This window comes from Diabrotica undecimpunctata, chromosome 6, assembly GCF_040954645.1.
Source record: "Diabrotica undecimpunctata isolate CICGRU chromosome 6, icDiaUnde3, whole genome shotgun sequence".
Lineage (NCBI taxonomy): Eukaryota > Metazoa > Arthropoda > Insecta > Coleoptera > Chrysomelidae > Diabrotica > Diabrotica undecimpunctata.
This window is the reverse complement of record NC_092808.1, coordinates 129,397,592-129,424,814: the sequence shown is the minus strand read 5'-3', so window position 1 is coordinate 129,424,814 and position 27,223 is coordinate 129,397,592. Positions and strand designations below refer to the sequence as shown.

The window sequence follows — 27,223 nt, the reverse complement described above, 5'->3', positions numbered from 1 at the left end:
TAACGTTTTAGAAGGTTGAAATCATCATCTGAATACATTAATAAGACCACATCCCAATGTATTCCAATTAGTGAAGTGCCTGGTTAAAGAAGCAGAATATTGTGATCACCTTTATGATCGATTTACTTTCAATCTAGAAGGAAAGCGGCGCAAGAAAACATATATTAATCTTAATGAAAGAATATCCAAAACTTTACAGAAATATAAAGAGGGACTTAAGGTTGTGTTTAAGGACATTATCATATATCCAGAAGCTGCAATATATAGACAATTTTTTATTCCCAAGAATTTTTTGTATTTTACTGTATATAAAGTTTAAAAAAAAACAAAAAAAATAAAAAAAAACAAAAAAAGATTAACAAATTAAAAAAAAATGAAAAAATAAAAAAAACATCTTCTAAACACGCCAATATTTATATGATGTATAAACTATGACAGTCCTAAGCCTGAATGAAAGTGTGAAGAGAAGATTGTTTATTATGATTTTTTAAAACTAATTTTACTAGCCTAACCGTTACCTGATCGTTATGGTAGAATAAAATTAAACGCCGATTACAAGAGAGCGCAAAACGGTCGATATAAGAAAATAATTAGCTATACATCTCCATTAAGAAAGTGTTAGAGCGCAAACCGGCCGATTTCAGGTAAGGGCGCAAAACGGTCGAGCGCATATCGGCCGACATCTTTAAACTATATACCTGGAGGTCACCACAGGATAATGAACAAAATTGCATTAGAAATCAGATCGACTTTATTCTAATCAATCTAAGATTTAGAAATTCCATTGTAAGCGTTAAGACTTTTCCTGGATCAGCTTAGACCATAATCTTCTTGTCTCAAAAATGAAACCGAGGGTAAAAAAGATAATAAAATCCAAAAGTTTTAAGGTAAATACTCAGTTACTCAAGATAAAGAAAACAGAAAGCCGAAAACCTTAGATGACTCAAGAAATACTGAAAATCATGGAACAAAATAGAAAATATAGAAACAAAAACCCAAATAAATACAGAGAAAAACATAAATTAATAAGGAACAAAATAAAAGAGACTAAGGAAAAGTGGATGATGGAAACATGCATCGAAATGGAAGAACTGCAGAAAAAGCATGATCATTATAATTTACATAAAAAAGTAAAAGAATTATCTGGAAAATAACGAACAAATACACCTAACCGATTAATTGACAAAAACAATAAACTTATTAATAACCCAATTGAAATAAAACAAGTATGGACTAAATATATTGAAGATCTTTTCATAGACATAAGAACGGAACCAACACAAATTGATAATGAAGAAGCTCCAATAATATTAAAATCTGAAGTCCAACATGCTATAAACAACTCAAAATCTGGCAGAGCCCCTGGGCCAGATGAAGTTCATATCGAGCTGATTAAACGTATAGAAGAAGACAATTTAAGTGCAATAACTATACTCTTTAACAACATATACAAATCTGGTGATATACCTACAGAATGGCTGCTATCGACCTTTGTTCCGCTACCAAAAACCAAGAACCCCAAACACGGTAATGACCAGAGATTAATCAGCTTAATGTCACACTTATTAAAAACATTTTTAAAGATTATAAATGCAAGAATATTCAGAAAGTGCAAAGCGGATATGGGTAATAGACAGTTTGGCTTTCGTAACGGCTTCGGAACAGTGGAAGTTCTGTATAGTTTCACAACTTTTGCCCAAAAATGTCGAGACCAACAAAAAGATCTTTTCGTTGCGTTTATAGACTATGAGAAAGCTTTCGACAAAGTTAAACATAAAATTCTCATGGAATGTCTATAGAGAAAAGGACTCTACAAAAATGACATTAACATAGTGAGAAATCTCTATGGGAACCAACAGGCTGTGGTAACATTAGATGGAAATAGCACAAACGCGCAACAGATAAGTAGAGGAGTGAGACAGGGCTGTGTACTTTCACCATTACTATTTAAAATATATTCCGAAGGGTTATTTACGCAAGTACTTGAAAACTCTACAGAAGGGATCAAGATAAATGGTGAAAATGAGACAGACCGGCAGACATTACTAAACACAATTTGTGATACTAGGGAACAGTTTGGTTTAACAATAAACATAAAGAAAACAAAAAAACCATGGTTATCAGTAAGAGGGCAAAGTCATTACAAGGATCCAAATAAAAAATGAAGATATTGAGCAAGTAGACAAAATGAAATACTTAGGAGTCTGGATTACGGAAAATCTGAATCCGAAATCAGAAATTCGCTCAAGAATAGAGCAATTAAGAGCAGTATTTTTGAAGATAAGGAAACTTCTGAGTAACCAAAGACTCAATCTGCAAATCCGATATCGGATGGTAAAATGTTATATCCACTCGATTCTTCTTTATAGTGTCGAAGCCTGCACTGTTAATGTTGACTTAATAAGAAAACTGGAAGTTTTTGAGATGTGGTTTTTTAGGAGAATTTTGAAGATACCATGGACCAATCATATTACGAACGAAATGGTGTTGCACAGAATGGGAAGAGACAGAGAAATTTTGACCACCATTAAAAGGCGAAAGACAGCATATTTGGGACACATAATAGAAATGATAAGTACGAGTTGTTGCAGCTGGTTATGAAGGGTAAAATCGAAGGGAAAAGGGGTCCTGGTAGACTTAAGAAAAGCAGAAGATAGAAACGAATTTGCAATGGTTATAGTCAACCTTCATTAGTGGAGACGGCACTAGAAGAAGAAGATACTTTAAACATGCTTCAATATGTTTATATTTTCATTGTTACGGAAAATGATACGTTTTTCTTAATACTTTATAAGAGAAGTATTATAGTACACAACTCGTGTAGTTAGCCGATTACACACTAGTACTTAATGAGCTCTTCACCAAAGTCTTAAAGAAAAAATGTTCTCTTTCACAACAATAAAATAGGATATGACTGACTTACCACATGTTTTTTGCATATTTGCATAACAGTCTTCCACGTTACTTCGTATAAAAGTTTTGTTTGTGTGATGAACGTTTTTTCTTTCGATGCTACCAAACTGGCCATACAGTGATATGCTTCCTCCTCTGCAATAAAAATTCTGAGTTAATATAACATGAAATAGCAAAAATCAACTACAAATTAAAGTACAGCAAAATTTATATATGGTGAGGCGGTCAAATCACGATTTTTTCGCTTCGAATCCTTCGATCGGCGAAACGATCGAAAGCTCGACATTCGTTTAGCGGCGTATCTGCGAAGTGTTAGGTAGTATTAAGTGTTCGTTTATGTTTGTTCTAAAACTAATTAAGCGATGGCTGACAGAGCATCTAGAGGAAATTGTTTTAAATAAAATAGATTTTTATATACCTTTTTTCTATCGCTATATAGATGACCACTTGAGTGCAGCACCAGAGGATAAAATGGATATTTTACTAAATGAATTCAATAACTTTCACCAAAAACTAAATTTCACATTAGAAGATGAAAAAAATTGTCAAATTAATTTTCTGGACCTGATTTTACATAGAGAAAATAGCACTATATAACTAGTTCATGGTACACCAAAAAAACCTGGTCGTCGAGATATCTGAATTTCAACTCTCATCATCCCTTGTCTCAAAAGAAATCTGCAGTTATCGGACTCGCCGATAGAGCTATCAGATTATCCGATCCTATCAATAGACCTCAGGCCATTAAAAAAGCAAAAACAGCACTAACACTTAATTCATACCCACACCACCTTATCGACAACACTTTCAAATCGCGACTGAATATATTTTACAACAACAATAATAACAACAAAACCAACACGGTAAAGAAAACCTATGTGTCTCTCCCCTATATAAAAGGTCTATCAGAACAACTTGCAAATCTTCTGTCTAAACATAACATTACGGTTGCTCATAAAGGGCACAATCTTTTAAATTTTACAAGACTAAAAACAAAAACCCCTCTATTAAAAAAATCGCATATTGTGTATGAAATTCCCTGCTCGAATTGTGGTGGAGTATATATTGGACAAAACAGTCAGCTACTTAACCCAAGAATACGTTCTCACAAATGCGACAAAAAAAAACTCAACCGTCCTCATAAAACATGAAAACGAAAAGAAACATAAATTTGATTTTGACAAAACCAAGATCCTAAAAAGTGAACATAACAGGAAGAAGAGGGAGCTCCTAGAGTCTATACAAATCAAAAAGAATAATAATGCAATAAATGATAAAAAATATCAATAAACAACGTATTATTAAATTTTCAAATACATTTTACATGAAGTAACTTAGTGGGTTTGCTTATGCTTTTATTATCATTTTAATTGTGACATTTAATGTATACTTGTTAGCAACGAACTTTTACATGCTGGGTAAGTCAAAAGTTTCTCTTTTAAACCTAATAATTTATATATATATATATATATATATATATATATATATATATATATATATATATATATATATAGAGCTTTGAGGTTTATTGGGAGCGGTGAAATAAGTGTACTCTTTTAACTAAGTTTCAAGCTTTCGAAAATGTTTATTTTCATCATCAGGAAAAACTGAAATAAAGTGCTACTGTTAGTAAAGCATCCTCGAAACCTATTGAATGTAAAAGATTATAAAAACTTACGTTAATGAGATTTGTCTTTCGTGGATGTTCTACTCACATGTGACAATATCACGCACCACTCATTGATTGAGTCAATAATAAAATAATCTATAAATTGCATGGTGTACAAGACCAAACTTGACAATTATATTTACTTTTAACACATAAGACAAAGACGATTACAACGATTTAAAACGGCCACGTGTGCCGGCCAGCAGTGTAGTGTTAGGTTAAGAGTAGCTGTCATTCCTGGACATGGCAAATGACAGAACTTCTTCTTGTTTTCTTTGTCTTATGTAGTACTACTAAATTACACATCAAAATTTACCAAAGATTGTATTTAGGTTGAAAGAACAATTTTTATTTATTTAAGATGAACAAAAATACTAAATAAAGAAACCTGGAAACTTTACAATGACTCAGATGTTGAAACATCATTGACATGTGAATGTGTATCCAAATATAATAGGTAGGAGTAAATGGAGCTTAACTGATTAATGTCACTCCTTTTGTTCATTGCGTTAGAATTCTGAGCAATGAATGCCATTTCTAAGAAGATTCTTTTTTTGTAATTGGTGTCAGTAGCTAAAACTTTGACTGATTCATAATTCATTATGTGATGTTCTTTATTTACATGTTCTGCAAGGGCAGATCTTTCCGGATATAGTCTGCTGTCGCTTCGATGACTGATTAAGCGACTACCTAGGCTACGTGTGGTTTGTCCCAAATATACCAAATTACAATTGTTGCAAGGAATCTGGTACACAACGTTGGAACAATCTTTGATGTCACTTTTATCTTTGACTTTGGAATATATTGATCTCGCCGTTAATGAAGTTTTAAAGGCTATTTTTAAATTAGTGAAATCTTTAAAAAGTCTTGTCAGTCTGGGTGTTATGCCTTTTATGTATTTTAATGAAGTATATGAGCAATTGGTATTTTGTTCTCCACTTGTGACAATAATTTGCACTTTATCATTATGGCGTGCTATGTTAGGGGTCAAACTAAATAAGATTTTGGTGACTAGGTGTTGTGGGTATGAATTGTCGATGAAAAGGTTAGAAAGGATTTTCAGGTTCTTCTGATGGAAAGAAGGATCACTGATTGCTATGATTCTAGCTTTCATTTGTTTAAGCAAATTGATTTTAATTGAATGTCTATGATATGACCAATAGTTAAGGAAGCGTCCAGAACTATGAGGTTTTCTATGCCAGTCGATAATCAGGGAGTTGTTCTGGGTTCTGATGAACCGGGTATCAAGAAAGGGGACTGAGCATAGATCGTCCTCATGTTCGATTGTGAACTGTAATAGAGGGTCATAACTATTAAATACATTCAAGATTTCTGTGGATCCATTGCTAGGAATAGCTAGGATTAAGTCATCCACATACTTTTTTACAAAGGGAATATGAAAGGACAATTCTGGAATCACCATATCTAGTAAATGATCCATCACATAACAGGCCAAAATGGGAGAGATGGTACCTCCCATAGGGGTTCCTTGTGTTTGTCTGAACACAGTATTGTTGAATGTGAAATAGGTGTTGTTGAATAAAAAAGAGATAAGTTTTAAATCGTTGTAATCGTCTTTGTCTTATGTGTTAAAAGTAAATATAATTGTCAAGTTTGGTCTTGTACACCATGCAATTTATAGATTATTTTATTATTGACTCAATCAATGAGTGGTGCGTGATATTGTCACATGTGAGTAGAACATCCACGAAAGACAAATCTCATTAACGTAAGTTTTTATAACCTTTTACATTCAATAGGTTTCGAGGATGCTTTACTAACAGTAGCACTTTATTTCAGTTTTTCCTGATGATGAAAATAAACATTTTCGAAAGCTTGAAACTTAGTTAAAAGAGTACACTTATTTCACCGCTGAAAATCCCAATAAACCTCACAGCTCCGTTTTCTAACGTTGTCAGCAAAGACTTCTTTTCCTATATATATATATATATATATATATATATATATATATATATATATATATATACATATATATATATATATATATACATATATATATATATATATATATATATATATATATATATATATATATGATATATATATATATATTCTGGTTCAGTAGGAGTATATATATATATATATATATATATATATATATATATATATATATTTCTGGCCTTCTTCACTTACATTTTGGGTTCCTTACCCTGTTGGTGAGTTTTCCGAATACCGTTCTGCAATTGTTGCATCTCTCTGATTTTACACATTCCTTTTATTTCTAGCCCTTTTATTTATTTTGTACTGACGTTTGAAATTCCAGCCCTCAATGTTGAGATCAATAGGCAATGATCTGAGTCTATGGCAATGATGTAATTCATTTATTATAAAATATACTGATACGTCTATCACCCAATCCACAGTTAGTAGGTACAATTGAGAAAAAAATTAGATAAACTGGATACGTAAGACATGTTGTAAATGATGGTCTTTCACCAATAAATGATAATGTAAACGTTGATGAATTATTACGTGTGGCAGAAAATCCCCAAATGAATTGCCTGCTTTAAGTGTACTAAAAATAGAGTAATCAATCCTTTTTTATGATGAATCAACCTTCTTTTTACATGATAGTGAATCGGCAAAACTGAAGATATTATACTAAAAGGGAATCATCATTGGATGACTGAGGTACACATTCAGCGCCCTCGAAAAGTAAAGGTATGGGCAGGGATAGTCGAAGATAGAATTGGGAAAAAGTAAATTACATAGATATTTATTGTCGTGTAAATTAGTTTAATTCAAAAATTAAATATTTTTTTGGCCCCACTGTATAAATAATTATGTAATAATCACATAATCCATAACTTTGCCTCTCACTGTATAATTCATATATTGCAATTTTTATATTCATATCATGCATGTTTATTTTTTATTTTTAAAGTTAATGTAATATTATTTAATCTAATAAAATGAAATAACAATAAATACATCCTAATCATGTATACCTATTTTTTGTTATAACCTGTTATTTATTATTATTTTTGATTAACAGTTTCACAAAACCTTGAAATACTATAATTAAAACCAAATTCTCACTATACATGTAAATTGCGGCTGTGTAGCACTTTGCAATTCATGTTGATTACTAGCTGATGTGCTGATTTATGCATTTACAAAAAATCGTAATTAACATTCACTTAACAAGAAAAACAATACATCCACTGTGAAACGCAAAAAACACAAACAATTAATAAAAAATCATTGGGATATACAAGTAGTGTAGCATGTACCTAAAATACAGCATTGTAATTAACAATGATGACTGATATTAAGCAATTCACAGAACTGATGATTGACCTGCTGATCAAGATTATGATCAATCATAATGTAATGAAGTCATTTAAAGTATAATAAATAATGTAATTTGGTAATACACGATGACATAATAGTACGTACTATAAATAATTTTCATAAAAAAGTTTTAACCGTTTTGGAGCAATATTAAAAAATTACGTTTTATTTCCATATAACCGTCTGGTTCCAATAGAGGCATTTAATAATCCGAATATCTTTTTCGACGATACCTGCGCCATATAGAATGGGGATAAGAAAATAAGAAGACTATGACGTACACTATAGAAACCCTTTTGGTAGTCGATAAAACGAATACATCTTTTCTCTGCGAACCAAACTGCGATTCTCCACTAACCTCTTCACATCTTTTATTATATTCTTTGATAAATAATTTTCAGATTTTTTTTAAGAACGTGACTCATGATTTGTTCCTCGCAGTTATTGGCATTTGGCTTTCTATGAATAGCAACTACTGTTGACTTAAGCCACTCCCTAAGAATATGAATAGGTTTTTTTGATGATTTTCAAACAAGATTTTCATTACTTGTCTTGTATATAGTTCTTCCAAGTGTTGCACAGCCCTTGAGGGTCGATTATAATTCTGTTGCGGTTAGTAATTGAGTTGATTTTTGGCTTTATGCTTGTCTTGTGCCATAAGCTTTTGTGAGCATTGCTACAATATAGTTTTGACAGGATTTCAAACTTTTTTCATATTTTGAATGCAAATTGATTCACTTTCTGTCATTTGTCTTTGAAGTTCCAATTTAATTTCTTTCGTTTTTTGAGGTGATGTCTGTTCTCGTACATTCAATTGACAAGTGGTCGATTTTAGTGTTAATAATTTACACTTCAGTCTAAAATTGGCTACCAATGCTAAAATACCAATCTCACTTGTGTCATGATCATCGGAGAAATCTGATTCTTCACAGTAAGTACTATCCGGTATTCGAACTACACTCATGGTTCCATAAAAGAGTTTCGGATCCATATCAACAAAAACAATCAATGAGTCCATAACTTCGTAGTGTACCATATATAGCACAAAACCTTTTTGGGGTTTTCGAGAGACTTTCTCAACATTCATAATTTTAAGTACTCACCTGAGAAGATATCTAATATCACAATACAATGATTTAAATTTTTTCTCGCCGTAAAAAACGTTTTTACGAGGATATATTGATATTAAACTAGCCTTTGATAGATGGCTCTAATTGATACCGTATTGGTTGCGGTGTTGACATTTGCCATTCATGACATGACGTCTGTCAAAATTTTAAGTTTTAAAAACAATTAGTTTGGTTTTACAGCCGTCAAAAGCAAGCAAATTTTGTGTTTTCGGAGAAATGGAAAAAGTCGAGTATCGTTCGGTGATTAAGTTCCTCCACAAAAAGGGTAAAACGAATGTGCAAATCAAAGCCGACCTGGACGTTTATGGTTAGGTTGCACCTTCGTTAGCAACAGTAAAATTTTGGAAAGCTGAATTTGTTCGTGGTCGTACGAGTGTTTTTGATGATAAGCGTCCCTGGAGGCCAAATGAGGCAGATGGCAGATCGTCGAATTAAGCTCCGCGAGTTAATAGAGGTCCTAAACATTTCCTACGAACGTGTACACAACATCATTCACCATCATTTCGACATGAAAAGCTATCCGCGCGATGGGTGCCGCGTTTGCTGACAATCGATCAAATGCAAAAACGTGTGACCACTTTGGAGACGCTTTTGGCGATGATACGGCGCGATCCGAAGGATTTTTTTCGCTGATTTATCACCGTTGATGAAACCTGGGTGCATTATTTATTATACACCGAAAACCAAAGAACAGTCGAAACAGTGGCGCAAACGCGGCGAAGGGCCGCCGAAGAAGGCAAAGAGTGCACATTCGGCCGGCAAAGTGATGGCGACTGTTTTCTGAGATGCGAAGGGCATCATCCACATCGATTACTTGGAAAAAGGAAAAAAATCAATGGTGAGTACTACGCAGCATTATTTTATCGATTCGATGCCGAATTGCGTCGAAAACGCCCCGGTTTGGAATGCAAAAAAGTGCTCTTTCACCAAGACGATGCACCGGCTCACCGATCGGCCGTCACCATGGCAAAATTACACGAATTGGGGTATGAACTGGTTGAACACCTACCGTATTCCCCAGATCTTGCCGCCAGCGATTTTTTCCTGTTTCCAAACCTAAAAAAATGGCTCGGAGGATGTCGTTTCGCAACAAATGATGAAGTCGTCGTTGAAACTTCGGCCTATTTTAAAGAGCTCGAGCAAAAGTACTATTCGGTACTTTTATACATTTTAATGGGATAAAAAAATTGGAACATCGTCTTAATAAGTGTATCGAGCTAAAAGGGGACTACGTTGAGATACAAATCGATTTAATTCAAAAAAACTTGTTTTTTTTTATCAAAGGCTAGGTTTATATCTATCCACACTCGTACCATGAAAAATAACCTCAAACTTCGAATACTGTTTCACGTGGTTCAGAATTTCAACAAAAAAGAACTTGAAACTGCGCACGACTGCATATCTCGCCGTCAGGACTATGCCGCATATCTCGCGTACACTATTAGCACGTGCCAGATATGGACTGCCATACAGCTACCACAAAAAATTAAATAAAACATTAAATTTTTTTTTGTTTGTGCCATTTATAGCACATAATGCGGTAAAGTGTTAAACTTCCAGAATGTAATGTTTGTATATAAATGAAGTAAATTGTACATGAATAACAAATAGTTTCAACCAGGGTGGTTTTGGCGAGGGTGGATTTGTTACTTTCTGCGCCACAAAAGATATAAGCGGACTTTATTTTAATTATAACTTGCGTTAATTTTCACTTTTACCACTGGTTACTTTAAAGGTTTTTTAAGATCTACAAAGTGTCTGGAAAACTTACCGTTTTCCGCTTAATCAACATCTTAAAAGTGCACTTTCGTAAAAAGCCATAACTTTGATATTTACGGTAATATTAAAAAACAAAATTTGTTTTTTTATTATTACCGTATGCTTTTTTGACAGGTAATTCGTGAACTTTCAGTCACGAATAACTTCAAAAATATTGACTTTTCAAACAAACTCTAACGAACATTTTTGTCCTAAAATTCACTATTCTAGCTACTACCGTAGTTTTTTCTCATAACCTTTTTCTACCCTCCGAGTTGGGATGGTAACCACCCCCAGCACATATTGCCTTAGGGTAATGACGAATTGTGAAGGGAACCAACTTCAACTGCTGGGTATGCTGCTACTATAGTTATATTGTTATGGAATCGCATGTTTATTAGAATGTATTCTATTTTATTTCTCACTACCTGGTTAGTATATACTCTCCTTGTAGGTAGTTTATAAAAAGTATTTTTAATAACGAACCCTTCTTCAGAATAAAGGTAAGCTTGTTCCGGATTACAAAGCAAATAAAATAATTGAATTAATGTTTTCCCTTGTAGGGTTTCTGGTCCCCAGGGCACCTTTTCTGGTAGCCGAAATGAGAATACCTCCCAGATAGGTGGTACCGAGGAAATAAAATACCGGTTGTGGTCTTAAATTAGTACTGCCCATAGGCAGCTGGCTGCTTCATAACAGAACTCAAGCTAGAGTTTGATAAAATTAAATGGTTGTGAATCGGACATCAAACGGAAGATTGGTAACAACAGAAAGGCGTTTTTACAGCGACCACCTCATTATTTTTGCCAAAAATACTACAATGGAAAGTAAGACTCAAATAAAGACCACTAAGTAGTCCCCGGCACATATTAATCAATTCAGATGGTCACAGATGCTAAGAATAATCCGGGAGGAACCATTTTAAACCCCTTTAAACAGAATTTCGGCTGGCAGCATTGAATATCAAAAGCCTATATGAAGCTGTAAATTTTGTCTGGCTTAAATTTTGGTGATACAAGTTTTTCCTAATTGTTGCATAACTTTTTTAAATGGAGCATGTTTAAATTCTAGCTATAAACAGTACTTCGGTAACATTTCTACAAAGATTTAAGGTACAACTCACCAGAATCATCCCTAAACAGATTTCCACTATGTTATCAGTTATTTCTCCTTTATATTTGTCAATAATTTCCGATCATTGATTAAAATATATTAATTTTTGTCCAGTAAAAGTAAGTCGTAAAACACTTTCAAAGTTGAATACCAACCTATAATTACGAAAAATTATACGAGACAAATAGGACAAATTAGAAATTTTTAAAAACCTCTTTTCATAGAATAGCTCATTACGCTTAATATCTACATTTATTGTATAATACTAAAAATAATTATAACCACTATCCTAATAGATAATTGTATGGTCGGTATTCCATTCATTATTAATTTGGTTCGCTTCATATTTCTCGGCCACATATTATTCAACGTTGTTATATTTAATTGCAAGTGTCATTATGTCTATAAATATATTATAACATTAATTTATTTGTCGTGAATATCATACAAAGTAAAAAATATATAAAGAATAGCAGGAAAATGTAACTTGTCTTTCACACACAAGACAAAAAATCCAAAACGCTAATTTAATAATTAAATTACCACTTTAAATATGTAGAATACAATAACTATTGTATAAATACACAATAATTAATAATATTTTTCATTATATTTGGATATAGATACCTAATATTAGGCTCATGACAAAAGAAGACAGAACGAGTTTGTTGCGAGTAGCGTGTGCCTACAGGACTGTATCTGCGGCGGCCTTGTGGGCTATCACGAGTTGTGTTCCTCTGCATGAGTTAGCTGTAGAAAAGAGACTATCTCTATGAGAGAAAAGAGCATTTGACAACAGCTATAAAAAAAAATAAGAAAGGGAAAGATCAATGGAAAGATGGCAAGAAGAGTGAAATAACAAGGAAGATGTTGCCCAGTGGACCAAGGTGCTGATCCCGAGACTAAGGGACTGGGTAGATTGTCTGTTTTAGGGCATATAGGTTCAGAAAGACAGATACAGATAAATGCCTATCCTGTGAATATTCCGACATTGTTACTCACACAATGCTGGAGTGTAATAGATGTACAGTGGAGAGAAACAGAATGTATAAAGAAATAGGTATGAACACTGTGACTGTAAGAGAGATGATCGTGAAGATGACGGGAAGTACGGAGGGATGGAATAGTGTTCACAATTACATCCGAGCAGTCATTAAAAAGAATGAAGAAAAAGAGAAACACCAATCGGACTAACGACAGAGATAAGATCTAATTACTATTTTAATGGCAATAAGTAACAATTAAACGTTAAAATAAGTATATTGACGTTTGAATTTCCACTTCGGACTTCGTTCTCAAAATAAGGTAGGTGCGCTAAATATTGCCACTGTTATTAATAGTGCCACCCCCGTATTACAGATAGTATCGACGCTGCAACTAAGGTGGCAATAGTGGCAAGTGTCTTTGTCTATCAGCAACGTGTTTTCTATTAGTGCGGTTTAAGCCCCCTTTCAGACGAGGATACTGTATCCGAGATACTGTATGCGAGATACAGAATTTTCGATGGCGACTGTATCGGATTCACGGGCATGCTCGTCAGTATGAAAATAGTAGCAGTGCAGTGCGGTTATATTTTTGGAGTATGGATGTAGAAGAGTATGTTATGCTGTGGTAATAAAAAGAAAAAGAAACTGAAAAGACGACGTAATTTGTGGGTTCATCCTATTGTAGAATTAAGAGAAACCAAGGGAACGTATAACTATATTCAGAAAACACCGTCTTTCTTTCGTTGCTTATTCACAATTATTCGACATAAAATCGCGCGTCTATGGAATGTGGTGCAAAAGTATTCGTGTCTGAAAGCGTTCATTTAACGTAATGTTTCTTCTGTATCTGGGATACGCATTCAGTCGCCGGCGACAGAAAGGTGCGAGATACTGAATTCGGTATCTCGCATACTGTATCTCTCGCGCGTCCCGTCTGAAAAGCTCCATTTGAGTCTATGTAATATCTGCGTCTCGGATACGCGTATCTCGGATACAGTATCCTCGTCTGAAAGGGGGCTAAGTCTATGGTATCCATCAGATGTAAAAGCTCGCTATTTATTTTTCGTGTCCTCGTTTTAAATAAACCTGCTTTTCCCGTTGACCCTTCGCAAGATATAATAAAAATTTTTGGATTCTTGTAATTAAGTTTAGGTCAGTACACTCCAGTGGTTATTATTTTATGAATTGCATAAATTATTTCAAATGAAATTTTAACTTAAGGATTTTTTTTCTGAATGTTATTTGTACCTAACATTGCCATTACTAATAATTCCTAATATTGCCAGTGACAATATTAGGGGCTAAATATTAAACTCTTTTGTAGCATGCCAAGACAACGAGCTGAGTAATCAGAAGAAGATCTACGCTCGGCGCTCCAAATCATAGCGAACGGAATGTCAATCAAAGGGGATGCCAAGCATTATAACATTCCCTACTCAACGCTAGGTTTTTATCACAGAACACATAATCCCATAAGAAAGCTTGGAAGATCACTGGTGTTGTCTGAAGCACAAGAAAATCATCTTGTCGAAAGAATTTACACATTAGTTGAAGTAGGTATGCCTATTACAAGCAAGATTCTAATGAAAAGTTTGTTTTCTTACGCTACAACAAATCATATACCAAATCCGTTTTTTAAAGAGTCACATAAAGCTGGTAGAATATGGCTTAAGTAATTCATGTGCTGCCATCCAGAGGTAGCTAGTGAAAAGTTCAACTAATGAATACGGCTCGAGCCCAAAAAATGAATATAATATTCGTTGATGACTTCTTTCATAAACTGAGAGATACCATAGAAAAACTAAACCTATTTGACAAACATGGTAGCATATATATGGGAGGAGAAGATTCGAAATTCCACAATACTAGAACGTCTCAGCAAGACTTCTTCTTCTTTATGTGCCATCTCCTCTAAGAAGGTTGGCAACCATCATGGCAATTCGCACTTTCGATACCGCTGCTCTAAAGAGGTCAGCAGAAGTGCAGTTAAACCAAGCTCTCAAATTGTTTAATCAGGAGATGCGTCTTCTTCTACCCTGTAGAAGACTACTGAGATCATAAAAAGCATCAAGCAGAGAAAGCTGGAGTATTTCGGACACGTAATGAGGGGTCCCAAATATAGGTTGCTACAAAATATCATGCAAGGAAAAATAGCAGGCAAACGCAGTCCATGACGAAGAAGAACCTCATGGTTGAAGAACTTGCGAGATTAGTATGGTGTTGATACAAGCATGCTATTTAGGGCGGCAGCGAATAAAATTAAGATAGCTATGATGGTAACAAACGTTCTGAAAGGACATGGTACATGAAGAAGAAGAAGGTACCATATATATTACGGACGAAAAAAGGATGCAGATTAACAATCCATAAACAACAAATTGTTTTTGTTAAAAGGGTAGCAAAACGGGTACATTTAACTGCACCCGAGTACGGAGAAAACATGTCAATTCAAGGTCGCGGAAATACGTTTGGCCAACCTATATCGCCTTTTGTGCTGTTTAAAGACCAAAGGTTTAAACCTAAATGGTCTGATCACTTGCCCCCTGGCTCAAAAGCTATTGTCACAAATAAAGGTAGTACGACATGCGAAGCATTTATTTTGTGAGTTGACCATTTCTTTTTATTCAGAAACCCTGGTCCTACCCTGGATAGACAAACCTCGTAGAAGTAAAAAATACCAATAAAGATAAATACTTTTTAAAAAATCTTTAATCTTATTAAACTGTTTATTCGGGCTGTTGGGCCGTTGTCTTCTGTTGAGATTTGTTCTCGACGTTTCGCCAACACTAGGGGTTGGCATCTTCTGGAGATGTTGATGCTTCGCTTGTAAGCAGAAACTGACGACGCGTTGTACTACGGAGGCAATATTTATAATTCCCACTCGCCTCCCCTCCACTGGTTTCGGCTTGAGGGGGCGTGTCGTTGTTTATAGTAGCTTTTCTATCTCCGTGTTTGGCGGGAAGGGCGTTTGTGGATTTTAATACTGGTATCCATGTTTTGTTGATTTTTAGTCCTTCTTCTATCCTATTGAAATTGTTTGGGTGCTTGTATATTTCCACCGCTTCCCGATATAACCGTGGGTAGTACTGTGAAGTTTTGTCCAGCATCTGTGTTTCTTCAAATAGTATTCGATGTTCTCCGCTTCCCAAAGCGTGTTCGGCAACGGCAGATTTGTCGATATGTCCTAAACGACAATGGCTTTTATGTTCATTTATCCTGGTGTTGGTGTGTCTTTTTGTGGTTCCCACATATACCATTCCACATGTGCATGGTATTCGGTATACTCCGGCCGTTGCTAATGGGTCGCGTTTGTCTTTTACCGATCTTAAACAATCCTTGATCTTCTTTGTAGGTCTGAAGATGGTCTTTATGTTGGCTTTCTTGAGTATTCGCCCAATTCTGTCCGTTACCCCCGATATATAGGGCAAGAACGCTTTCCCTTTACATTCTGTTTCTTCGTCCCTTCTTCTAGATACGTTGTTCATCGCCTTGTGTATTTCTCTTCTGGTGTACCCATTAGAGGTGAGCGCTTTTTCAATATAAAGAAGTTCACTTTGGAGATGTTGTGGTTCACAAATTCTCTTCGCCCTCTCTGCCAAAGTTTTGATGATACCTTGTTTTTGGCTAGGATGATGATTTGAGTTCCTGTTTAGGTATCTGTCTGTGTGTGTAGGTTTTCGATACACTTTATGTCCTAAGTGACCTTCCTTTCGATTTACTAATACATCCAGGAACGCTAGTTGTTGAGCTTTTTCTGTTTCCATCGTAAATTGAATATTTGGATGTAATGTATTTATATAAGCCAGGAAATCGTTTAGTTTTTCTGCTCCGTGACCCCAAATCACAAAGGTGTCATCAACGTATCTGAACCATACCCTAGGCTTGTATGCTGAGTCCATTATCTTCTTCTCTAAATGCTCCATGAAAAGGTGCTTGTATATTTCCACCGCTTCCCGATATAACCGTGGGTAGTACTGTGAAGTTTTGTCCAGCATCTGTGTTTCTTCAAATAGTATTCGATGTTCTCCGCTTCCCAAAGCGTGTTCGGCAACGGCAGATTTGTCGATATGTCCTAAACGACAATGGCTTTTATGTTCATTTATCCTGGTGTTGGTGTGTCTTTTTGTGGTTCCCACATATACCATTCCACATGTGCATGGTATTCGGTATACTCCGGCCGTTGCTAATGGGTCGCGTTTGTCTTTTACCGATCTTAAACAATCCTTGATCTTCTTTGTAGGTCTGAAGATGGTCTTTATGTTGGCTTTCTTGAGTATTCGCCCAATTCTGTCCGTTACCCCCGATATATAGGGCAAGAACGCTTTCCCTTTACATTCTGTTTCTTCGTCCCTTCTTCTAGATACGTTGTTCATCGCCTTGTGTATTTCTCTTCTGGTGTACCCATTAGAGGTGAGCGCTTTTTCAATATAAAGAAGTTCACTTTGGAGATGTTGTGGTTCACAAATTCTCTTCGCCCTCTCTGCCAAAGTTTTGATGATACCTTGTTTTTGGCTAGGATGATGATTTGAGTTCCTGTTTAGGTATCTGTCTGTGTGTGTAGGTTTTCGATACACTTTATGTCCTAAGTGACCTTCCTTTCGATTTACTAATACATCCAGGAACGCTAGTTGTTGAGCTTTTTCTGTTTCCATCGTAAATTGAATATTTGGATGTAATGTATTTATATAAGCCAGGAAATCGTTTAGTTTTTCTGCTCCGTGACCCCAAATCACAAAGGTGTCATCAACGTATCTGAACCATACCCTAGGCTTGTATGCTGAGTCCATTATCTTCTTCTCTAAATGCTCCATGAAAAGGTTGGCTACGACCGGGCTTAGTGGGCTTCCCATTGCTACTCCATCCATCTGTTCATAAATTTGGTCTTCCCATGAAAAGTATGTGGTAGTTAGGCAAATACGGTATAATTCCACCATATCCTTGGAAACTAGTCCCTCAATTAAATTCAGAACGTCTTCTAGGGGGACTCTTGTAAATAGGGAAACCACATCAAAACTAACAAGAATGTCAGATTCCTGCAAAGTTATTCCTTTGATCTTCTCAATAAAATGGGCGGAGTCTTTTACAACCTTTTCATGGAGCATTTAGAGAAGAAGATAATGGACTCAGCATACAAGCCTAGGGTATGGTTCAGATACGTTGATGACACCTTTGTGATTTGGGGTCACGGAGCAGAAAAACTAAACGATTTCCTGGCTTATATAAATACATTACATCCAAATATTCAATTTACGATGGAAACAGAAAAAGCTCAACAACTAGCGTTCCTGGATGTATTAGTAAATCGAAAGGAAGGTCACTTAGGACATAAAGTGTATCGAAAACCTACACACACAGACAGATACCTAAACAGGAACTCAAATCATCATCCTAGCCAAAAACAAGGTATCATCAAAACTTTGGCAGAGAGGGCGAAGAGAATTTGTGAACCACAACATCTCCAAAGTGAACTTCTTTATATTGAAAAAGCGCTCACCTCTAATGGGTACACCAGAAGAGAAATACACAAGGCGATGAACAACGTATCTAGAAGAAGGGACGAAGAAACAGAATGTAAAGGGAAAGCGTTCTTGCCCTATATATCGGGGGTAACGGACAGAATTGGGCGAATACTCAAGAAAGCCAACATAAAGACCATCTTCAGACCTACAAAGAAGATCAAGGATTGTTTAAGATCGGTAAAAGACAAACGCGACCCATTAGCAACGGCCGGAGTATACCGAATACCATGCACATGTGGAATGGTATATGTGGGAACCACAAAAAGACACACCAACACCAGGATAAATGAACATAAAAGCCATTGTCGTTTAGGACATATCGACAAATCTGCCGTTGCCGAACACGCTTTGGGAAGCGGAGAACATCGAATACTATTTGAAGAAACACAGATGCTGGACAAAACTTCACAGTACTACCCACGGTTATATCGGGAAGCGGTGGAAATATACAAGCACCCAAACAATTTCAATAGGATAGAAGAAGGACTAAAAATCAACAAAACATGGATACCAGTATTAAAATCCACAAACGCCCTTCCCGCCAAACACGGAGATAGAAAAGCTACTATAAACAACGACACGCCCCCTCAAGCCGAAACCAGTGGAGGGGAGGCGAGTGGGAATTATAAATATTGCCTCCGTAGTACAACGCGTCGTCAGTTTCTGCTTACAAGCGAAGCATCAACATCTCCAGAAGATGCCAACCCCTAGTGTTGGCGAAACGTCGAGAACAAATCTCAACAGAAGACAACGGCCCAACAGCCCGAATAAACAGTTTAATAAGTTAGACGATGGCCGTGAAAGCCTAACGCAATTTATCTTTAATCTTGTTTACTACAATATTTTTTTTAAAGTTAAATGTCATTGCACCAACATTATTTTCAAGTTACCAAATAAAAAAAATGTCCATACAAAATCAAGAGTCTAGACATAAAACAATTAAACAATAGAAAGCTTGTTAGTATTTTTATATTTATCTAATTAAATAAAAGATTTGAAATATAGCACATTAAACGAATTTGTCATTAATTCTAACTTAAACATAATTTTGAAAATTCAAAAAATTTGGTATTATTATAATCTAAATTTAAACCTACTTTATTTTTCATAACAAAACAGTGTACCGTAGACAAAACATATAAATAGTCTTTTCCTGCCAACTAATTACTACTACAAAGAAACGATTTGTTGTTGTTTGAGGAAATTAAGTGCTATTCGATTATTTCTGTTGCATTTCCAATTTACGTTTGAATCAAATAAGCCACTAACCGCATCTTTTATGAATCATACCAACTTAGATCAGAAAAATTAGCAAATAATAAGCCTTTTTGGTGTCTTTGATACAGGTATCTAACAATTGCTTTTGATAAATTTGGTAATAACAATATGTAATAAACACAATATGCAAAAGATTAAACGTCATTTTTTACTCATAAACGATAAATAAAGAATGTAAGATCGCTATTTGATTTTAAATACTAAAGGTAAATTATATGGAAAAGTGACAGAATTTTACTGAAAAAGCATAGAAAATCCTTTGTTTTAGGAAGTCAAAAACAGTAGGCACCTGCTAGTTTTGTCCCGCGACGTCCAAGCTCGTAAAGGATATTTCTAATGCGGTAATTTTCAACATGTCTAAACATTATTAGTTTTGTCCCAACACGACCACGCTCGTGAAGGATATTTCTAAGTTGTTGATTTTTCGAAAGTTAACAGGTCGATTTTCTGTTATTCCACCGTTTTTATAACCCAATCCTCTTTATTTATTTTTTTTCTCTCGTCTCTTTTCGATACTTATTCGTTATTTTCATGCATCGTCGTTTTGTATGCTACAGAGTCGATTCAGGAAAATCCCGAATCTCAAAAAGAGAGATGTTGCATTCATGGAAGATTTTATTACTTCCCAACATAAGATGCCGGTTCCTGAATCCGATTTTAAATCGACTATTTCCTATTACTCGCACGCAGTTTTAAAAAAACAAATTTTTATTTCGCTTCTTTTCTCCAAAATTCGTACTAGCTTCGACGCAAGTCTATATGACGTTCGAGGTGTGTCGCTAATCGACGTTTTTTATACTGGTCCTAAAAGAGCATTTCGTTCTTTACTTAATTTTCAATATTTTCGTTCTTGTTTCATTTGCGATATAAAGCAAACGTATCGACAAATTAAAGTAAATAAGGAATTTTGGAACTATAAAGGGGTTCTTTAGAGATCGGAATTTTCTAAACCCCTTCAAGAGTTTTTACTACGTACCGTTTTTTCGCTGGGCAATGTGCCAGCATCCATCTCGACGGCCTTCCGTAAGAATCACGTTTCAAGTTATTCTCTTTTATTTACTCACCTTCTGCACTGAGCACTCGCTTAGCTTTTAACACGTCGCATGCTTAAAGCCTAACGATATGCTACTGCTAGGTGCTGAGAGTATTTTTTTTGTAAATCGTTATAACTGCAATTGGTTTCTTGTTGGCAGAATACATTTATAAAGTTTTTGCTAAATTTTGTCTTTTTTAACGCGTGACGCTCATAGGCGTCGTCAGCACTAGATCATTAATGTTTCATCCATATGCTAAGTGACTCACATGTGCGTCTTTGATTTTTAAATTGCAGAAAGTCATTATTGTCAAAAGAAACATTTACTGGAAATTTTAATAGAAAACATATTACAATAATAATATTAATAATTACAAATTATTATCATTATGATACTGTACAAAACAATTTCCAACACAAAGGCCAGGTTTTTTAGGACAGAAGCTGCACTCAAATATCGTGTCTTTTTTTAAATTATTCTTTGAACATACCTTACATCTTTTTCTCTTTATCCGACCTTTAGTATCAACATTTAAAATTTTTGAAATGTTGTGCTTGTCTGTTGTTTGTTGTTGTTTGTACACTGGAGTAACCAATACTGTTTCAGAATTTTTTAAAAGATGTCTGATAATTTCTAAACGATATTCATATAAATTCATTTTTCTACCAGTGTACGGAGTATAACTTTTGTACAAATAATAGGAATTTAACAACAAAACTTGAAATATGTGAATACCTATTTTTTTATACCATCTGAGCGTCTTTCGCTCACATGGATAGTAAGCGAGCATTTGATCTTTGCGATCAACACCACTCATAAACTCATTATATTTGGATATAGGTAGGGGTTTTATTTTTATTTGGTTTCTTTTGTTTTCAGTTTCGATAAGATCATTTTTAAATTCCGTGGATATGTACATAACTTCTCTTTTATCTCTCCACTTTCCTACTAAAATGCCATCTTTGTATTGCCCTACTGTCTCTCCTTGTGCTAGTTTAGCTTCTAAAACTTTTTTAGGGTTGCCTTTTCTCTTGGAAATTAAAGTTCCTGTGCAGAAAGTATTGTTTTGTAAAAGCGTTTTTGCTAAATCAACACTTCCATAAAAATTATCTATAAAAAGAGAATGCCCAACGTTAAGTTTATCTCGCATTAGTTCTAAAACTACTTTTTCAGAGTGGCCTTTTCCACCTGCAGAGTCATAACGTCCTGTATATAATTTCATACGAAGCGCTAAGCCGTTGGGTTCTGCCAACACATACAATTTAAGTCCGTATTTGGGACGTTTGCTTTTCATATATATTCGAAAAGATAATCTACCACGCCACAACACCATACTTTCATCAAGGGATAGATTTTTTCCTGGTTGATATATTTTAGCCATTATATTATTGAAGTAATTTAAAAGTGGTTTAATTTTATAGATTTTATCTTCTATTATACCCTCTTCTGGATTTCGGCAAAATGTAGACATCTCAAAATAAGCAAGTAACGATCTCGGCTCATATTATTATGGAAACATTTCAATTGAAAAAGAAGATCGGTATTTCAGTAGTCCTGGATTCTATTGGTTTTCCATGTTCCCATATGCAATGTAAGTCCAAAAAATGTTTTAAGTTCGTTAACAGACACAGGCTTCCATTGAGTTATATGTGAATGTTCTGCAACACCGGATAAAAATAACGATTCGGCATAAACATTTGTTTCCTGCACTATCATTTCAAAAAAATATCTTCTACAAGAAGGCAAAAAAAATCATATGGAAGACCAGTCCCTGGAATATCTACTAATAACCCAGAAGATTTGGTAAAATTAAAAGTTTGCATTCCAATAGGATCGTCTTTCCACGAATCCTCACTTAAATTTGGCTCCTCCTGTATATTTTCATTCCTATCTGCATTTCCATGTAACGCTTCAACCAATCCAGAATAATCATTTTCTTCTTCAAAACCTAAAAAAAGAAAATAAAGCAATTGTACAAGAAAATATAATGCTGCAAAATAATTCTGTTGATAATATTCTAAAAGGTTGATATTAGAAATAAACATTTCAAAACATGTATACAAATGAAGTTATGATATAATTTTGAATTCATTTCTCAAATCTCGTATTGGAATCATATCTGTACTTTATAATAAACATACCTGTGTCTTCATCTGACAGAACTACACTATTATTGGATTCACTGAATTCATCTTCACTAGATGAATTATTATTTAATATATTATATAATTGATCAGTACTATATTTTGATCTTTTACAGTTTGAATTATTTGCATTCATTTTACCACACGAATCTTCGATCTTTTACAATGTGAATTATTATTTGCATTTATTTTAACAAACGTCAATAGTTTGATAGTTTGACAACTAAAAAGCATGGCAACCTATTATGTAGGTACGGAATTCTGTAATAGGTTTTAATAAATAAATAAAATAATACAATTATTGTAATAGATAGATACGGATTTCGGTTGTTGACTGTGATAATCAGCATTATCTTTTCTAATAATATAAATCCAAAATCCAAAAAGTCTAATAGCAAAAAATAGAATAAGGTTCATTTAAATTTAGAAAATATATTAATTTAATAAATTTGATATGGCAAAATAAAGATAATACAGAATCTAAATTTAAATAATTTTATGAATTAGTTTTTGTACTTGGAGAAAAGATTTTCTTTTTTGATTACCGGTGGCTTTTCTTTGTTTTTTATTTTTATAGTGTTGGTGCAAAACAGAATTATTGTGAGTCCATCTTTGGAAGCCTTACTTGCAGTGCTCATTTCTTCTCTTAGGGCATAAGTTATGTTAGATAATGCTTTCGTCGAAATAAAAATAATCCCGACTCATCTGCGTTAAAATATCTAGCGGTGAGTATCGCTTCAATAAATTGAGCAGTTTTTCCTTTCAATCAGAAACCACTAAGTAATTTTCAGCAGCTGTTTTGTCATATCCCTACAAATTTGAAGCAACTATTTTGTCGCTTTCAAAATTTCTCAAGCCTAGAAGAACTAGAAGCCTTCATATCAATGCTTAGTTCACTTGAAATTTCTACTGCTTTTTTTTGAATAATTTTACCAGAAACAATATTTTTTTTTAACCTCAAGTTACGAAGCAAATCGAAAATAATTTGATTCAATACGGCACCCGAGAAGAAATTACCGAAACACAAGTGAAATTGAAGAAGGTAATGGAAACATTCTAAAATGAGAAAAAGAAAAATATAAGTAAAATTGAAGAAGGTAATGGAAACATTCTAAAAGGAGAAAAAGAAATAATAAAAGACATAGACAGAGTATTTGTCATTATGTATATAAAAATGCCGTGGCCGGTCTGCGCTTTTGTGGAGGAAGTATTCTGGACAAAACACAGGACCAACCTGTCACTTCTGGAACAGCTTCATATAAACGACAGGCTAATAAAAAAAGTAAACCGAGAATACCTAAATTACTTCAGCCATAAGAACGGGAACTATGAAACTATTGGTAGTAGAAGGAAAGGTAGAAAATGTTTTTGAGAACTGCTTGATAAATAGGTTAACAGATAGTTTTCTCTACAAACTTTTCCAAAAAGTAAACTTTTATACACAAGGGTATTTATGCTAGACAATACAAAACATAGGTATCTTGAAAACTCACATGTGCGTCATCAGCATATGACTGAAGCGATATCTTGACGCTCATAGGCGTGATTAGCATGCAACGTGTTAAAACTCGATGGTTATCCGCTAGGCAAATCAACAACGTCAGCAACCATCTTCGTTATTTTCAAGGCTTTGGCTCAGACATTTTGACATGTTGTTCGTTGACCTATTGTTACGGTGCTATGCCTAAAATGGAATCCTACGACTGACTTCTTTTCTTATTCTTCTTGTCCATTTGACAAACCTTGTGCAAAGCGGGCTATTCGTTCGTAAATCATTCATATTTTTTTTCCTATCCTCTTGTTTTTATTTTTCCATGTCTTTTTGCTAGTCAAACGTCTTCTACAACCGTTGTGGTATTTCATGGGCGAGAGAATGGGAGAGAGAATGTACAGCTGAGAGACATGGATTCGGTATTAGAAGATTTAATGAAATCGAAGAGTATGTTGTTTAATGTTTATAAACTTAGTGCGATAATATAATATTTAAGGTAGAATCGACCATTTTAATTTTTGTAATGATAGAGACTTTGTTAAGAGGTTTAGATTAAGTAAACCGACAGTGATCTATATTCTGAGAATATATTGTAAATAGTTTTTAATAAAAGATTATAAAAGCAGGTGTTCTACCTCTTTTTCTTCAGTTAGTCTAGGGATTAAATGTTTTCATAATGGTGATAATTAAAAAAAGTTTCAATGGAGATAATAGAAATAAAAAAAAAGTGGTCCATCTTACCCGGAATTATCTTATAGATAATTTGACCAAATTTCCACTTGAAAATAAATTATATTATTTAATATTAACCTACTTTAATTAAATATCTATAGAATTTTATTATAATACTAATTCCTTCTTACAAAATTTTATTATAATACTAAATCCTAAAATCCATATCACAAACTTTATCGTGTTTGTCGAAAGGCTTTATAATATTGTTTCTCCAGTGATAAATTATATTTGTCCTACTTTCAAAATTTCATTCATTTTGTCTGTAATATATTATAATAGCGGAGCAGAATTTGTTGTACAACTTCTCTCCATTTTTCCTATGGGTTGCACTGTTTGTCCAGTGTTTTACTCTATATTAAAGCATTTTCCACTAAAAAAAATACGACAAATGGCTGAAAAAATACCTGTGCAATGGTTTAATAATAAATTACGGTCTTACAGATCTAATCTTTCTCTTATTAAACACATTGCAGATGCCACTGAGGATCCCGATTTCTTCAAATAATATAAACAACAAAAATTAAATATATTCGGCAATTAAAAATTGCTAAAAAGTCAGCTTACTGTAATTTTATTACTAATTCCAATAATAAACCTAAAGACTGCTGGAAAATAGTACATTTCGAAAGAAACTACACAAGATTCCGTTCGGTACAACCTGATCTACCTCCAGACGAAATGAATCAATTTTTTACTACAATTGCAGAGAATATAATTATATCTCTTCCAACTATTAACGTCGATGTTCTCGTCAATTATAGAAATTATCCTTCTCCGAGCAAGTTCTTTTTTTTCGTCCCGTTCTGGAAGTCTCTTAGTAATTCTAATTGTAGGGACGTTCACGAAATTAATAGCAAAATTTGAAAAGAAACTTACCAAATAGTGTTAACACCTTTCACTCATCTTATTAATTTAATTCTATCAACTGGAGTACTTCCAGAAGTACTAAAATACTCAAAAGTACTACCAATCTACAAAAAAGGTGATTCCTCAAAAACTTACAATTACAGACCCATAAGTATTGTTTCTACTTTTGGGAAAGTAATTGAAAAGGTTATCTAACAACAATTTTATTCCTATTTTGAGTGAAATAATTACATTAGCAACTCACAATATGGATTCAGAAGTGCTCGTTCTACTATGAACGCGGTATTTAATGTTGTGAGCGAGGTGATTGAGGAGCTTGAACGCGGCAATCGCATAGCAATTTCTCTTTGCGACTTGTCGAAGGCTTTTGATTGCGTTTCACATGATATTTTACTCCATAAATTAAATTACTATGGATTCAGATGTATCCCTCTTAAGCTTATAACTTCTTAGCTATGTGGCAGACACCAGGCGGTAGTGTCTAAAGGTCATCTCGCCGATTTTCTATCCGTAAAACATAGAGTCCCACAAGGTTCGGTCTTAGGACCTCTTTTGTTTATTATTTATGTCAACGTTCGCCTAAATTCATATCTCCGTACAAAACCATACAATTCGCAGATGATACGACATACGTTATATCAGGAAAAAATAATGATGATGATTTAAAAATGTCTCATGAGGAAGTTTCTACTAAATCTAGCTCATGGTTTGCTGCAAATAAACTAAAACTTAACTCTGATAGGACGCAACATTTGGTTATATCTGCAAGTAATTTACACAATGATCTAGTTAACAAAGAGACTGTTAAACTATTGGGAATAACCATAGATAATCGACTCAACTGGTCGGCTCATATCTCAAAACTTAAGAAAAGACTATCAAGTTCATTATTTGTTATTCGCCAACTGGCAAGGGTTTTCAACTTTGAAATATTAAAAATGACATATTTTTCTTTATTCCACTCTCACCTAAACTATGGTGTAATTATATGGGACAATTCAACAAATGTACTTCAAATTTTTAGAATGCAAAAGAAAGCTGTCAGGATTTTAGCAGGGGTAGTTATCTAGAACACTGCCGACCTTTCTTTATCAAATTCAAAATTATGCCGCTACCTACTCTGTTGATATTTCAAGTTCTAACTGAAATTATCTTCTAAAACATTGTTTTTACAGCTCAGAAGATTAAATGACTCAATGCAGAACATCCACTGAACTGCTTACCGTAACTTTGCCATAAATGTTTTTCTGTTTAATATGTGTTCTTGTTT

The 27,223-nt window shown here is 34.2% G+C and overlaps 1 protein-coding gene across 7 annotated transcripts in view; it reads right to left on the bottom strand.

Annotated features, from left to right (window-relative positions):
* Positions 1 to 27,223, bottom strand: part of sky (GTPase-activating protein skywalker) — a 266,810-nt gene that overhangs the window by 146,888 nt on the left and 92,699 nt on the right. For all 7 annotated transcript variants that reach the window (XM_072535396.1, XM_072535393.1, XM_072535397.1 and 4 more), the window contains one exon: positions 2,924 to 3,048. In XM_072535396.1, coding sequence (XP_072391497.1) covers positions 2,924 to 3,048 — 125 coding nt within the window. The remainder of the gene's footprint in view (positions 1 to 2,923; positions 3,049 to 27,223) is intronic.